The sequence below is a fragment of the Acomys russatus genome, chromosome X (genome assembly GCF_903995435.1).
Source record: "Acomys russatus chromosome X, mAcoRus1.1, whole genome shotgun sequence".
NCBI classification, from domain to species: domain Eukaryota; kingdom Metazoa; phylum Chordata; class Mammalia; order Rodentia; family Muridae; genus Acomys; species Acomys russatus.
In genome coordinates this window covers 104,873,670-104,889,686 of record NC_067169.1, presented here as the reverse complement: position 1 = coordinate 104,889,686, position 16,017 = coordinate 104,873,670, and the positions used below count along the sequence as shown (strand labels likewise).

At 42.6% G+C, this 16,017-nt stretch overlaps 1 protein-coding gene across 1 annotated transcript; it reads left to right on the top strand.

The window, feature by feature from the left end:
* Positions 1-10,074: 10,074 nt before the first annotated feature.
* Rap2c (RAP2C, member of RAS oncogene family) lies at positions 10,075-13,419 on the top strand. Its single transcript, XM_051140906.1, has 2 exons — positions 10,075-10,730; positions 13,106-13,419. Exons 1-2 carry the CDS (start codon positions 10,458-10,460, stop codon positions 13,382-13,384), a joined length of 552 nt encoding a protein of 183 aa, XP_050996863.1. The 5' UTR covers positions 10,075-10,457; the 3' UTR covers positions 13,385-13,419.
* The last annotated feature ends 2,598 nt before the right edge of the window (positions 13,420-16,017 follow it).

Genomic DNA, 16,017 nt, shown 5'->3' with positions numbered 1-16,017 from the left:
TAAATATCAGGCAATAGACTTGATACCCTATGAGAATATATAGGGGGACATAATCCCCCTCAGGAACAGTCATAGGGGAGGGGAATAATGGGAAAATGGGGGGGGAGGAATGGGAGGATACAAGGGATGGGATAAACATTGAGATGTAACAAGAATAAATTAATAAAAAAAGGAAAAAAAATAAATATCAGGCAATAAAATCAATTAGATATGCATTTTCTTCAATGTCCAAGAATTCAAGCTTCAGGTAATTTTTTTTTCTTTCCTAGACATGGTTTTTCTCTGTTAGCCTTAGCTGTCCTAGACTCTCTTTGTAAACCCAGCTGGCGTCAAAGTCACAGAGATCCGCCTGCCTCTACCTCCCTGAGTGCTGAGTACTGGGATTACAGGTGTGTGCCACCACATCCGACTTGTAATTAGTTTGATAACCTGCTGTAGACATTCCTCAGAGTCCATGAGGTCCTAAATTACAATTATATCCTGAAAGTTTTGAGGAAGCTAAAGGTTAAAATCTCCTTGGAAGTTATGTTGGCTCGGACCAGAGTCCACAACACTTACTATTTATATAGGAAAAGTTCTTACTAAGAGCTGGGCATGGTGGCTCATGCTTTTATTCCAAGCAGTCAGGAGGCAGAGGCAGGTGGATCTCTGTGAGTTCCAGGCCAGCCTGGTCTACAAAATTGTGCTTTCCTTTCTCCAGGTGGCTGAGCTGAGAATTCTGTCACAGAGTTTTTTCAGCATTTTGGAGACTAGCTGAGGAAGGCTTTGTCCTGAGAACCAGTCACAAGGAAGGCTTCCTGGGCAGGGAGGAAGCTTTCTGGCTGGATCCCCCAGTTTGAGGGAGTGCAGTGTGCTTAGCTGGGGGTGAGACCGTGAGAGTCTCTGTCCCTTCCAGAGGGGGAAGGGAGCCTCAGACTTGTAAAAGGCCAGGTAATTGACTTCACTTGGTTAAAATAAAGACAGTCAAGAGTCCGAGAGCTAGATTTTAATACTTATTTAAGTATACAGTGCTTCACCTTCATATATGCCTCATGCCAGAAGAGGGTGCCAGATCTCATTACAGATGGTTGTGAGCCACTATGTGGTTGCTGGGAATTGAATTCAGGACCTTTGGAAGAGCAGGCAGTGCTCTTAACCTCTGAGCCATCTCTCCCTAGATTTTAATTCACTAAGCTTAATGATAAAAGAAAGACAAAGACAGGGAGCTACAGAGGGAGAAACAGGGAGTGCGAGCCCCCACCCCAGACTTCTGGGGTTTTAAACCAAGGATGAGTCTAGGACAGCCAAGGCTACACAGAGAAACCCTGCCTCGAAAACCAGAAACAAACAAACAAAAAAAGAGTTCATACTAAACAACAAAATTTAGCTTTCCATGTGATTATTATAAATCTAGACTTACAAGGAAGAATAGATGTGTAGATGGGAGAGGGGCAGGACAGCTTCTGAAGAATGAGGCTTGATCTGTGTACACATGACTGAGATAGGCTTTGAAGGACTTGTAGCAATTAAATCATGTAGTCAGTAGAACCATTCAAGATGATTATATTTGTCTTTGATGATGTCGTAGTCATAGAGGCAAAGAGAGAAATGAATACTCTAAGACAGTGGTTCTCACCCTTCCTAATGCTGTGACCATTTAATACAGTTCCTCATGTTGTGACCCCAACCATAACATTATTTTAATTGCTACTTCATACCTGTAATTTTGCTACTGTTATGGATCGTAATGTAAATAGTTTTGGACATAGAGGTTTGCTAATGGAGACATATTCCACAGGTTGAGAACCACTGCTCTAAGGTTTCCAGATGAGTGTACCAGTTTGCTGCTCAACTTTAAACTGGTTTTCTCATCTCTAAACTCAAGGTAATGGTAATACTAATTGCCCTCTGATGTTGGAAAGAATGACTGTTCCACAAAACATGCCTAGTACCGAATAAGCCTAACTGCCATTTGTAGTAATAGTATTAAAAGGGGCTAGAGACATGGCTCAGAAGTTAAGAGCACTGGATGTTTTTCTAAAGGTCCTGAGTTCAATTTTCAGCAACTACATGATGGCTCACAACCATCTATAATGGGTTCTAATGCCCTCTTCTGGCCTGCAGGTGTTCATGCAACCAGAGCACTGTATACACAATAAATAAGTAAATCTTAAAAAATAGTATTGAAAATAATGACTGTTCCTGCCTCTACCTACCCACTTAGTCCACTGCTGCCTCAGTAGCTAGAGGAGGAGATAGATTCCTTGCTAGAAAGGCTCCAGAGAATATTGGATGGTAATTGTGACCACTCTCAGCATCTCAGCACAAAGTATCACAGAAACAAGGTCAAGGGTCCTATGGCAAGTCATGGTAGCATGTTCCCAGAGGGGCTATGAAATCATAACTAACTTTGTTCAAGGTCAGAAGAATAAAATAATAAAACACAAATTATTTTACATTGTTTCACTAGGACCTAGAGCCTGTTCTCCATTGAAGCTGAACTGGCTGCTGTGGAATGAGGTGATGACTGAATATAGTCACATTGAACTGAGTTGCAATGCAAGCTTTACCCAGGACTTTATTCTAGTAAACTGCTCTGAGTATTCATTCCTTGGTTCATAAAATTGGGAGGACTTGGGGTATATAACTCTTGAGGAGATTACAAGAATAAAATGTGTGTAAGTCACTTTGTCAAATGCCTAGTATCTAATCTGTGATCAATACATGACATTCATTATATCATTGAATCATATGACTTGCTGCCACATCCGATCCGGCCTGTATATTTGAAGTATCCTGCAGTGTCAGATGAATTGTAGTAATCATTTTTTGAGTGTGTGTGTGTGTGTGTGTGTGTGTGTTTCATACACCCATGTGTTTTTTTGTGTGAGAGAGAGACAGAGACACAGAGAGAGACATAGAGACAGAGAGAGAAGAGAGAGAGAAAGAGAGAGAGAGAGAGAGAGGGAAGAGAGAGAAGAGAGAGAAGAGAGGGAAGAGAGAGAAGAGAGAGAGACTTGGAGAGAGAGAGACAGAGACAGAGACACAGAGAGAGAGAGAGAAGAGAGAGGGAAGAGAGAGAAGAGAGAGAGAGAAAAGAGAGAGAGAAGAGAGAGAGACTTGGAGAGAGAGACTGGGAGAGAGAGACTGGAGAGAGACAGAGAGAGACAGAGACACAGAGAGAGAGATAAGAGAGAGAGAAGAGAGGGAAGAGAGAGGAGAGAGGATATATATATATATATATATATATATATATATATATATAGAGAGAGAGAGAGAGAGAGAGAGAGAGAGAGTGGAGAGAGAGAGAGAGAGAGAGAGAGAGAGAGAGAAGGCTACAGGAAGACACTAGGTATCCTGCTCTATTGCCTTTTGCCTTATCGCCCAGATTCAGGCTCTCTCAGTGAACATGGAACAGCCCAATGGCCAGCAAGTATCTTTCTGTTTCTACCCCAACCAGTTCTGGTGTACACATACAGATGCCCACAACGCTGCACCCGGCCTGTCACATGGGCTAGGGGGTTGAATTCGGATTCGCTTGCTTGTGCAGTCATTTCCTCACGCCCTGATTTATAAAAGTCTGGGAAGTATGTCTTGGATGTCTTTAGTTTTATAATGCTCAAACCCACCCATTATCACCACGTGTTAAGAACACTTACCAAATGCCAGATATTTTGGGGAGTGGATTTGACCTTTACACTTGTAGAAGTGGAAGCTCAGAGAAGGTAAGTAATGTCTTCTGCAAAACCACCAAATGTTGATCTCGAGCCAGCGCCATAGCCCACCGACCTATTACTTAATGTAATGTATTCTCTGACCTTTGAAAAGATGCCTTTCATGAATTCCTATAGTATCCAGGAGAAAGGTCAAAACCTTATTATACAAGGTTTTTTTTTTTTTTTTTTTTTTTTTTTACTTTTGGTCTGTCTCTAGTTCCAATTAACAAGGCTAGGGAAATGCTCAGCACAGAATAGGGGTTCAGTGAGTACATATATGATGAATTAACAAATTAATGAATGTTGACTAGAAAAGGTTCAGGTAAAAAGTTCCACCATGTCCTACACAAATACTTCAGATTTAATTAGGTACATCCATGTTTAAGAGTACTGTGAGTTCTGATGAATTAATTTTCCAATTTTGTGTGTGTGTGTGTGTGTGTGTGTGTGTGTGTGTGTGTGTGCGCGCGCACGCGCACACGCGTGTATGTGTGTAACCATTAAAATTATTTTGTGAACTGATAGTAAAATTTTATGGTGATTTTCTGTTAATAATGGCACTATACATTTATCTTATCTATTGCAAAGACTATTAATATTTATAATGAGAAAAAAGATAAGAAAATATAAAAATTTGTTCTACATACCTGAGAAAACCAATGGGTAAAACCAGGAAGCAGAGTTCAAAGCAGAGTTTGGAGATTTGAGAGGTCATTAGGAGTCGTAAAGACCCCTGGACAATCTAAATGACGTGGAGTTCCTGAAGCCATGAGACGGCAAGAAACACCCTTTAAAATGTGGCTGTAGGTGAACACAGAGAACACTGGTTTTTTTTAGCTCTTTAAACTTTATTATAATTTTTTCAGATTACATCCCAAATGTTATCCCCTCGCTTGTATCTTCCTGTTCCCACCTTTCCTCCCTCTTTCACCCTATTCCCCTCCCCTAGACCTCTGACAGAAGGGGACCTCCTTGCCCACCATATGATCACAGCCTTTCAGGTCTCATCCTGGTAGCCTGCTTCCCCTTCCTCTTGAGTGCCACTAGGCCTCCCCACCAAGGGGAAGTGGTCAAATAGGGGGCACCAGAGTTCATATCAGAGTCAGTTTCCACTCTCCAAACAACTGTGGAGAATGAGCTGTCCATTGGCTACATCTGAACAGGGGGTCTAGGTTTATTACACACATTGTCCTTGGTTGGTGCATCAGTTTGTGCAGGGCACCCTGGGTCCAGATCTGCCAGCTTTGATGGTCTCCTTGTGGGGCTCCTAAACCCTTTGGGTCCTTCTATCCCCACCCCCATTCTTCCATACCCAGTGAGTCCCAGGATCTGTCCCAAACCCCTGCTGGGTGGAGCCTCTAGCCTACAGATCCTAGTAACTCAGCAAATTGATGTCAAAAAGAAGGTAGGCCCTCAGACATGGCTTTTCCTCTGGACCTTGAAATAAGTTATTTATCATAGTTAAAGTCTCTAAGCACTTCAACTAACAGGCATGGACTTCAAAGGAGGACAAGAGAATTAAAAGAAGTGAGCTGTTAATGCCTTAAACAGACTGTCAAGGACTTGAAACATCGACCAGGGTGACTTAAAAAAAAACCTGAAAATATTTACCTGCTATTTACATATTCGATGTACAATTTATATGCTTTCTTCATACCATGGTGAAAAAGAAATGCATGTGCAAACAATGAGACCTGTGCTGTAGTCACATTGTCACATTGGAGAAGAGATGTATATAGAATTAAAACAAAATTCTAACTGTCGGGGGCGTGGGTTGTGATATCCTCCGATGGGATGAAGTGTATTATTAAAGCAGTTTTCCTTCTTTGAACAGTTACTGTCTGGAAGTCCAAGTGCTTTGAGTAGGTCGCTTGCTCGGTCTATGAATTAGATTACTATGATCACCTTTAAAAACAAAGGCAGTGTACCTGGCTTTCTGATTGTGAAGCTCAAGTTCCTGCTAGAATACTACCCTGCCTGCTTCAATCCTATAGATACCCTGAAGCAAGTTACAGGAGCCACAAAACGATGCAGTTAGTCCTGCCTGGGATAAGATTACAAAGAAAAAAAGAAAAAGAAAAGAAAGAAAGAAAAAAAGATTACAAAGAATATAACAGGGCCATACTTCAGTGGTGAGAACACAAATCGGGTGACCTTTCGGGAGAACAACTTGGTAATATTTTCCCGAAGAATCGTATGTGCAAATATCCTTTGTTTCCATTATTGAATTACTAGAAATTGACTCCAAAGATTAGCAAGCAAAGACATAGATGTGAGCCATTCAGTACAAGGAACTGGAAGCAAAGCCTGTCCTTCAATGGGAAGGAAAGAGGAAACTTACAGGGAAAAGGAAGCACGTGCTCTGAGAAGGAAAGCAAAAACGTATCAAGAAATATTAAGTGCAAAAAAGTCAGGTGCAAAATAGTGTAAATAGTAACGTAATTAAAAATATGTGCATAAGAAGTGGATTGACAGACACACTGGCATGTAAATAATGCTTTAACCTGAAACAAAACAGTATATGCCAGAGAATTTGTGTGTGTGTGTCCCACAAGCCTGTGAATGCTGGGTGAGACCAGAGAAATGTGTGTAGTTCATCATTTGGACATGTTAGGCCTTTTAAAGTTTTGCTTTCTTTCCTACCATTTCTTTTTTTCAACTTTTTCTTTTATTAGCTTTTTTTTAAAATGAGGTCTTATGTGTTCAAAGCTAGCTTCAAAATTCACTGCGTAGCTCAAGATGGCCTCCTGCTTCCACTTCCCAAGTGTTGGTGTTTCAGGTGTGGCCCGCTGTGCCTGCTTGTAGGAGGCTCTGGCGATCAAGTTCAGGGCTTTATGAGTACTAGTTAATTACTTTACCACCTGAGCTACACTCACGGCACCACTACATTTTTATACAAACATAAGATGTATGCATTGGAGCTTCATAATGTTCAAGAGGATTGCGCACTGTTCCTTACCTTACTTCCCTTCATCCCCAGGTCAAACTCTTATCTCCCCCCTTTTTTCAGGGAGCTCCAGGCTCAGAGCTGCAAAATCTCTTTTTTTTTTTTAAATTTTATTTTATTAATTTATTCATATTACATCTCAATGGTTATCCCATCCCTTATATCCTCCCATCCCTCCCTCCCTCCCCTTTTCCCCTTACTCCCCTCCCCTATGACTGTTCCTGAGGGGGATTACCTCCCCCTATATATTCTCATAGGGTATCAAGTCTCTTCTCGGTAGCCTGCTATTCTTCCTCTGAGTGCCACCAGGTCTCCCCATCCAGGGGACGTGGTCAAATGTGAGGCACCAGAGTACGTGGGAAAGTCATATCCCACTCTCCACTCAACTGTGGAGAATGTCTTAAGGTCCTACAGCTAGGTGGCTGCACAGGTACAGTTTGAATGCACCATTGAGAGCACCGATTCTCAACTGCCAGGCCAAACCTTTTTAAAATTGTCTTTATACTCTCACTGCCTATGGAGAGTACGATAGTGAAAAACTGGAGTTTGTTTAAGTCAGACAAACACATCCCTAAATGGTTGGGAGATTGTCTTTTGATGAAGTGGTGATTAACAGTCTTATTTAGTTCTCCTTTCAAAATATAAACATTACGGTCACCAAGATGGCTCGGTGCATAAGTACATATGCTGACAAGCCTGGCAACCTGAGTTTGCTCTCAAGAATGCAAGATGGAAGAAGAGAACCAATTGTCCTAAGAGTTGTTCTCTAATCTACACACACACACACACACACACACACACACACACACACACCATACATGCACACGTACAATAAAATCTATATGTATGAAAAGATTATAATTATTCCCTTTTCTACAATAATTTCAGATTATTTTAAAAAATAAAATTATTTGGAAAATGAAAGTCCACTCGAAATACTCTGAACCCATCATTAATGGCTTTGTTTCCAAGTCAAAGGCTGTATCACACTCATTTACTTTACAAAATGAGAGCACTACGTATTTGCTCACTACTGCTCTCTTTCACTCCTCTATAGGCCATCCTTTCAAGCCAGCATTTAAAAATGTTCTCTTGTGTCTATAAACTACATGGTATTCCATTTTTCAAGCATATGCAGTTGTTAAGAATTGTCTAAAATAAATTGGAATTGAAGTTCCTTTTAAGTTTAACTTCCTCATGTGTAGTGCCACTAACGAACAAACACCCTTCTTGACAAGATTCTAAAGTGTCTTCAGACTGGGTGTAACAGCCATCTGTTCTGTAGATGAGAGTGACTCCGTAGCACTCTACTGCATGGAAGAGTGTGTTTCATTATGTGTAAAAGTGAAGAACTTTCTCCTCAATGAGACCAAACAGAGATATTAAAGTTGCCAACAGGTGAGACTTCAGCCTCAAAAAGAACAGTTTTGACAGTAGAGTGAAAGAGCCTTGCTTGGATTGCTCCCGACTGGCTGGATCAGAAGAGGAATGTCCACATTTGTTTATAAACATGGCTGGTGGTGGGCTGTGGATTCCACCAGACAGTCTGGAGACAGCCAGCCCGGGAGATGAGCAGCAGAGCTCCGAATCTGGCAACAACACGTGTGGAAGGAACAGTGACCTATGAGGAGACCCAGACCTCACAGGCCAGACTTCTTCCAGCAGAGGGCAGTGCTTTGGCTATCTGGCAGGACCCAGGTTAGCTGGAGACAGTACTGGACACTTTGCTGCAGACTCTGCACCAGCTTGAGACAGAGACAATTGAACTAAACTATCTCTTGACTTCTGTAAGTGACATTGGGGAATGCTGACCAGGGACAGTGGGAATTCACACTTCTACGATTCACCTATTTTCTAATGCCTAACACCTTGGATTGGGCAATACATCTCTTTATGCAGCTTGGTCATTAGAGATTGCAAATCAGGAAATGTGGAGGCACTTTAACTAGGCTGGCCAGGTTTCTGAGTGTGCTCATGTAAAGAAGGAGAAAAGCCCAAACTACTGCCCAGCCTTGTGGCCCCATGGATCTGACACAAAGTTTACAAATAGAAAGTTAGCAGTAACAATTTTCTCTAAAAATAGATCTTAGTTTAACACTAGAGTTATTATTTGCTTTTGCATTTCAAGGCTATGAAAGATAGCCTTGAAAACAAAGCTGCGCTGTGGAACAGCCAGCCGGGCAACTCATTACACATGCAGATGATAAAAAGATTAAATGAAATTATTCCACAAACCTAACCATTTGCAATCAACTTCCTTGAATATTGGTTACCATTTCTGCTGTGGAGTGGTTGGAGTAGTTGGAAGAAAACGGAATAGCCCTCTATAAAGTTTATTAGTAATGCTGATCCCTTTGAGCCTTGTGCTTTTTTTTTTTTTAAGAGTTCCTATTTGCTGAGGGAGGTGAGGCAGATGTGTCGATTGATAAAATACAGAGTGTCATATACGACTAAAACACTATCTTAAAAATGAGAGCCCAGACTAACTCTAAGAAGGGTTATTTGCATATCTTGCTCAGGAAAGAAATAGCAGCAAAGAGAATCAACTTCCTAAACTGTTTCATTTTCCTAGCAACTTGCAGCCCAGGGATGTTTGGTGTTCTCTCAGTTGCTAGATTATTGGCTGGAGGTCTCGCAAGGGCCAAGGAGAGAAGCAAGTCCTCAGACACAGCTGGTGGACACCTAGAAGCTTAGAGGGGCTTCGGCCTCGGCCGGCCAGGAGTGGAGGAAATCGGCCAACCACTACTAGTGTGAAAGCACGGGAACCAGCCTGTTCCCCGAAGCGCCCTTTCTTAAGGCCATTGCCCCGACCTGTAACCTTGCCTAGCCGCTTGGCTCGCTCAGCAGGGCGCGGCCCAAGCGCTACCCGGCTCGCCCCGAAGAAGAGGTGGGACTTTCCCCACCGGAAGTGAACGCGTCCAGTCTCAGGGAATTGGGGCACCTCAGCCAGTGTGTCAGGGAAACCCTTCCGGGTTTATGCTGGGGGGGGGGGGGGGGGGGGGGGGGTGAGGAAAAAAAAAAAGAGGTGGGTTTCCATTGGAGTCCCTGCGGCCGCCGCCGCCGCTGCAGGACGGACGGTCCCCGCCCCTTTCCCGTCCGCTAAGCAGCAAAGCCGCGGCGGCCCGGTGGCCATGGCCTTGGCTTAACAGAGCCTCCGGGGCGGTTGGGCGAGTGTGGACTGCAGGGTAAGCGGCAGCGGCGACAGCAGCAGCCCGAGGGAAGGAGGCTGCAGAGGTCGCGGCATTGGGCGCCAGCGTGGAGGTCAGGCGGCTCCTAACGTGTGCTCCCTGTCCTTCCCCCTCGTTACAGGCCAGACGACCCCTACGGGGACCCGGGGCCCAGAGACCCCGCCCCGGCGGCAGTGAGCGCGGCGGGGCCCTGAGGCCTTGGGCCGGGCCGGCAGCGGCGCCAGCAGGAAGCGGGGTCCCCGGGCCCCTTTGTGTGCAGGGCGGGGGAGGGGTGGCCGGCAGTCCCCGGCCGCGAGGCCCCCGCCCCTTCCCGCGTGGGGGAGCGCGGCCGCTCCCCACCCTCGCTCGGCCGCGGGCTGGAGCTTCCTCCTCCCCACGCCCCCCGGGCCGGCCTTGGGTTCCTATAGGAAGGGCATTACCATCCCATCCCCACCCACCCGACACTTGGCTCTTTCCCCTCCCCCTCCTGTAACTTCCTCCTCGTCCCCGGTTGGGCCCTCCGCTTCTCTGCACTCTCCTCCCCAGTTCGCACATTTCCGCCCACCTTCCGCCTCGCCTTGCCGCAGCGCTGCTAGCGGGGTGTTATTTTCCCCCCCATTGGGTAAGGAGTTGGTGAAGGTGAGACTCATGAGGGAATACAAGGTAGTGGTGTTAGGGAGCGGAGGGGTTGGCAAATCTGCCCTCACTGTGCAGTTTGTCACTGGGACTTTCATTGAGAAATATGACCCCACCATTGAAGATTTCTACCGCAAAGAGATCGAAGTGGACTCTTCCCCCTCAGTACTGGAAATTCTGGACACCGCAGGAACCGAGCAGTTCGCCTCCATGAGAGATCTGTACATCAAAAACGGCCAAGGATTCATCCTGGTGTATAGTTTGGTTAATCAACAGTCGTTTCAGGTAATCGAACGGAGTCTGGTAATTTCTTCGAAGGGGGTGTGGTAATCCTACTTCTGATTTGCTTGAGCCGTGCGTTAATGAGTGTAGCTTTTGAAAGTTTGCCGTGGCATGGAAAAAGCACTGGCTTGTTTCTGTAGAGAGTGCTAAAGTAACAGGCATCGACAGATATTTTTAAAGTTATTTTTAAGGAAAAGAAAAAGTGAAAACGAAATAGATCCGCCTGAGTATTTATAGCCTTATGGTGTAACGTGAAGTGAAGTTAGGACGTACTCTGTTCAACAAGTATCAACGAAGGTGCTCAACAGACCGTTTCGCGGAGAAGCTGTTGGAAGTCCATTATCTCTTATGCTGGAGAAAACCCGGTGTGCTTGCTTTTCCTTCCTCCCTTTTTCTGTTCACTCCTAAATTCCTCAGCTGGAATCCTAAATCTCGGTGCAGCAAAATGAGTGCAAGTCCTGTGTTCTTGGCGTTTTACTTGGGGGAATGCAGCCGAAAGGGAAGTGTACCTGGGACTCCTAACCAACAGAAAGCAAGAATGACCCTTTTCTCTGTTGATCTGTATCCTTTCTGCCTTCGTAGCCTATACTTAACAGAAAGTATGAGGGGCTGGGAGTGAGTGCAGATTTCTTATCTCAGTGGGGTAGCCAACCTGGATTTGGTCCAGTTGCTTCAGAAAATCCGGTCAGTTCTTCACTGGGAAACAGACTGAAGTTGATGTTATTTTAAGAGATGCACTAATTGTGGCTATTTATTCCTTGAAAATAAATGACCTTATATTGACCCATTATATTGACCTCCATTGATTTAGGAAACGGATATTTTTTTTTCTGCATTTAAAGGTATGCACTTAATGTTGCTTACTTAAGAAATCTTAAGTGCCTTAGCCAGAGCACTGTGCTAGTTTCACATTCTTTAGGAGTTCAAGCTAAAGTGCTATAAGGAAGAGCTGAAGTTAAAGTACTATATAGGAGGAGTTGGAGTTAAGTACTATATAGGAATTTTTCCAGTAACGAATACAATAACTTGAAGAACTTCTTTGTAAATTGTGTAAATTCTGGGTAAATGAATGTAAAGTGCATTTTAGGTAGAAGTCACTTTCCAAACAAAAGTACCATAAAAGCATTTTCCACCGACAGTGCTAAGGATATTATTAGACAGGTATTTTCTTTCTAAGGGGTCTTCGAAAGATTTGTTTTTGTATCAGCAAGACCCTCCTGATCTTCTCAAGGGAGTTTCATAAACTTTCCACTGTGTCCTTTTCTGTTCTAGACACAATATGGAATATGAGACCATGTGGCATCATTTCAGCACAGGCTCAGCTTCTTTTGAGGCAAAAGTTGGTATTCTTAGCTAAACTTTTTCCCTAAAGAAACCCATAAAAGCAGCTTGACAATCCAGGAAAGACTGAATTGGTACATCTGACCTGTGTGTGGATGTTCTGTTTACTGTAATTACTCAAATACATGTTTATATTTAAGGCAACTCTTTTAAGTTACAAAACTTAAATAAGAAGCAGCGCTGGGCCTAAACCTATCAGAGTCTATGGATACAATTCTCTCCAAAAATTGATGTTACTGAGAAGTAGCTAATACTCTGGTCTTTGGTAGTTAACTACAGTTACTTAAAAGCAATGCATGTGTAAAAAAAAAAAACAAAAAACAAAAAACAAACAAACAACAACAACAACAAAAAACAGTAGGAAAGCAAACATGGGAGGAGAAATGAATGACTTCTCACCCAGACTCCAGATGCATTGTCCTTCTAGGGATGAGTTCACTGTTACCACAGTTGTTTGTTATCACAGGCTAAACACTAAGTAACCAATTTTAAATGAAATAGTTAATGTGTATGCATCTGTTTTTAAACTGGGTTTCTAAACATTACAAAGTGCTTTTGTTTTCGGGTGTTTTTTCTCTCCCTCTCTTTTGGTCCCTCTTTAAAACACTTTCTCTTAAGCCCTTATTGCCAAATGACATGCTGCAATCCTGTGCTGGGATAACAGGTGTTACAAGGAAGGATGACAAGTAGGCAGGGTTAGGGAGCTGGCCAAACATCTGTATGTACAAATGGATTAATCATATTTAGGAACGTGATTTTTTTAGTGGGAATAGACTGAGGGTGGGGGTGGTTAGAGGTGTTTTAAGGTTAGTGTGCAATTTATGTTTTATATTCCCCATACAAAACCACAGCTAGTGCCTGTGGGACCTACCTAGTTCTCCCTTCACTGGGGAAAAATTACATTGTTGTCTTTAGTTTGATAAGTGAGTTGAGCCGTATATACTCACCAAGAAATGGGTTTTGCGATATTGTAACCCATCAGCTGTGTCAATGCAAACATGTAATTTTGTTCTTTCCTTTTGTGCTTGCTTGACTAGGATATCAAGCCAATGCGAGATCAGATTGTGAGAGTGAAGAGATATGAAAAAGTTCCACTAATCCTAGTAGGAAACAAAGTGGATCTGGAACCGGAGAGAGAGGTTATGTCTTCAGAAGGCAGAGCGCTGGCTCAAGAATGGGGCTGTCCATTCATGGAAACATCAGCAAAAAGTAAATCAATGGTGGATGAACTTTTTGCTGAGATCGTCAGGCAAATGAACTATTCATCGCTGCCCGAGAAGCAAGATCAGTGTTGTACAACTTGTGTTGTCCAGTAAAGAAAGCAAACCTCAATCATGGCCATACCGAGCAGGTTAGTTGGTGGAAGTGTATGGAGCAGGTGGTCTCTTGCTTATCATATATAATACAAACAAGCAGCTGGTTAATAGTAATACACTCATACATTTGATGCCACCTTAAATTTCTGTATTTTTAAGATAACATTTTTCCTCAGCATAAAACCATCATCGTTCAATGCAGAAAACCGTTTTAAAATGCAGAGAAGCAGAACAAAGGTAAGACAGCGTGTACCGCCGTTGATGAGACGCACATTTGTAAGGAGTCACTTTCCAGTTTTCCTTCGCAGCCTTCCTTGATATCACTGGGAAGGGCTGATTCATACCAAAGTACATCTTTCCCCTGCTTTCCAGTCTTAGTGTCCAAGATGCACAGGATAGCATTCAAAAGTAATTTCACAAGATGATGAATAATTTTCTGGTGTTTTTAAAACTTTTAAGATTCTGGGCAAGAGAGCCACTATAATTGAAAGCACCCATTTTCTAATCAGCCAAGTACTTGATTTAACAGAATGATTATTTAATCAAGTTCATCTGTACTTGTGGAACCTAAGTGACCTCTGGTAGTAACAAAGAACCTTCATTTCATTCTGAATACATATGTGATGACATGAAGATCTGTTTAAATCATCTATGATGTGTCAGGAGAAACCATCCTGAGAGCAGGGCTCATTTCTACTTGGCTAACAAGTCACAGAATTCAGAACAATAACAAGCCTTCACACTTTATGTCAAATCATATTTTTATTAATTTATTCATATTATATCTCAATGGTTATCCCCACCCTTGTATCCTCCCATTCTTCCCTCCCTCCCACTTTCCCCTTACTCCCCTCCCCTATGTCTGTGACTGAGGGGGACCTTCTCTCCCTGTATATGCTCATAGGGTATCAAGTCTCTTTTTGGTAGCCTGCTATCCTTCCTCTGAGTGCCACCAGGCCTCCCCATCCAGGGCAGGTGGTCAACATAATGTTTTTTTTTTAAATGAGTTTTTGAGAAATAAGGTTATGTAAAAGTTTATTGAGCATTTAAGATGAGATGATTGTACACATATCTTGTCTTTTCAGCTGGATTGTAATCGGTAAATAGTCTCAGAGTAGAACTTAGATAATCATAGAAACAATCAACACTGTGGACGACTAAGAAAACCACAGTAAATGCCAGACTAGCAAGACAGTATCAGGATGAGGGTGACCCTTTTGAGCCAGGGCTGACATCCAGTCTAGGAAGCAGCTTTACACATGACAAGTGGCATTACAGATTGCAGCCATGATTCCTAACCAAAGGTCTGGTTTTATTTGTGCTGCCTGGAGGAAGAACTCATAGTCCCTACTTTACCCTTTTACACAGGATTCTTGTCAGGTAGTGTCCTCTTTGAAAATGAAGGATGACAGCAGGGCCTTATTGAAAATGCTTTCACTCATCAGCCTTTACCGTCCAGGAACATTGATGAAAACTCATTTCTCATGTCTACGTACATCTGCTATTTCGTAGAGTCGTGTTGGGACTGTTGTCTAGTTTATGTCTTACTGATAGTGTCACCCACATGGTGTAGTTTTTAAGGTGTAGATATGTAGGTGACTGAGTCTTACGTTTTTGATTCCATAATTTGTTTTTTAAATTGTAAGCCAGCTTCAGGTTTGAACAAGTTCCGTATGGTGATCACATCTTTACCGTTAAGTTCTGATTCTCTCACACTGTTAATTGAGCAGATGACAAATACATGTGCGTTGTTTGAGTTTTATCATCCTTATACAAGTTAACCAAATCCCATAAAATGTTCTTCCTGTCATTAATGTAGGAAAGGAGGCTAGAAGCAAAATTAGTCTCATACACACAGAGGGTCAATTGTTACCACTGTTGGATAATTTCTACAGCCATCTTTAGATCTTTTTTTTATTATAAATGTTATCTGAGTTTGTTTCACTTTATATGCTCTCATGATCTCAGTTTTTCCATTACTTACAGGGGATGTATGAATACATGGGATTGATTAAAAATATCAAGCCAACTACATTTTTTGCATATTGTTGATTAACATGCTAAACTCAGATGTTATTAATACCAGTAATTACACACTTTTATTAAGTGACTTTGTAACAATGTGTAACTTTCTGCTTGATTTTTTTTTTTTTGTTCTTGTAAGCAGAGCACATGGCTAAAGGTGTGGCCCCCTTGAAATAAAACACTTAATCAGCTTGATTTCTGAAGGATCTTTTAGAACCGTATGCACTATGTGCAGGGTTTTTTCTAACCCCAAATCAGATGGAGCTGATAGGTATGTGGGTCTGTAACCTGAGGCTAGTGGAGTTTGTGGTTGTTTTTCCTCACTGTTACCTGAACAAGTATGTGATGGATTATGAGTCGCTGTGAGTCATGGATCCCTGAAGGCTGTCAGTTCCAGATCTAAACTGACGATCAAACTTTTGACTAGTAAAGGTGACTTAAGAAGTGTTTGTCAGTCATCTTAGAAAAGGCCTTTATTAGAAATAATAGTACTTAAGACAGAAAGACAGTGGTTGCTTCTGACCACTGGCTGTGTTTAACTGAGAGGAGACATTTATTAGTGCTCTAAGAATGGCTCCTGATAGTTCCTCACATTTATTTCCTAACAC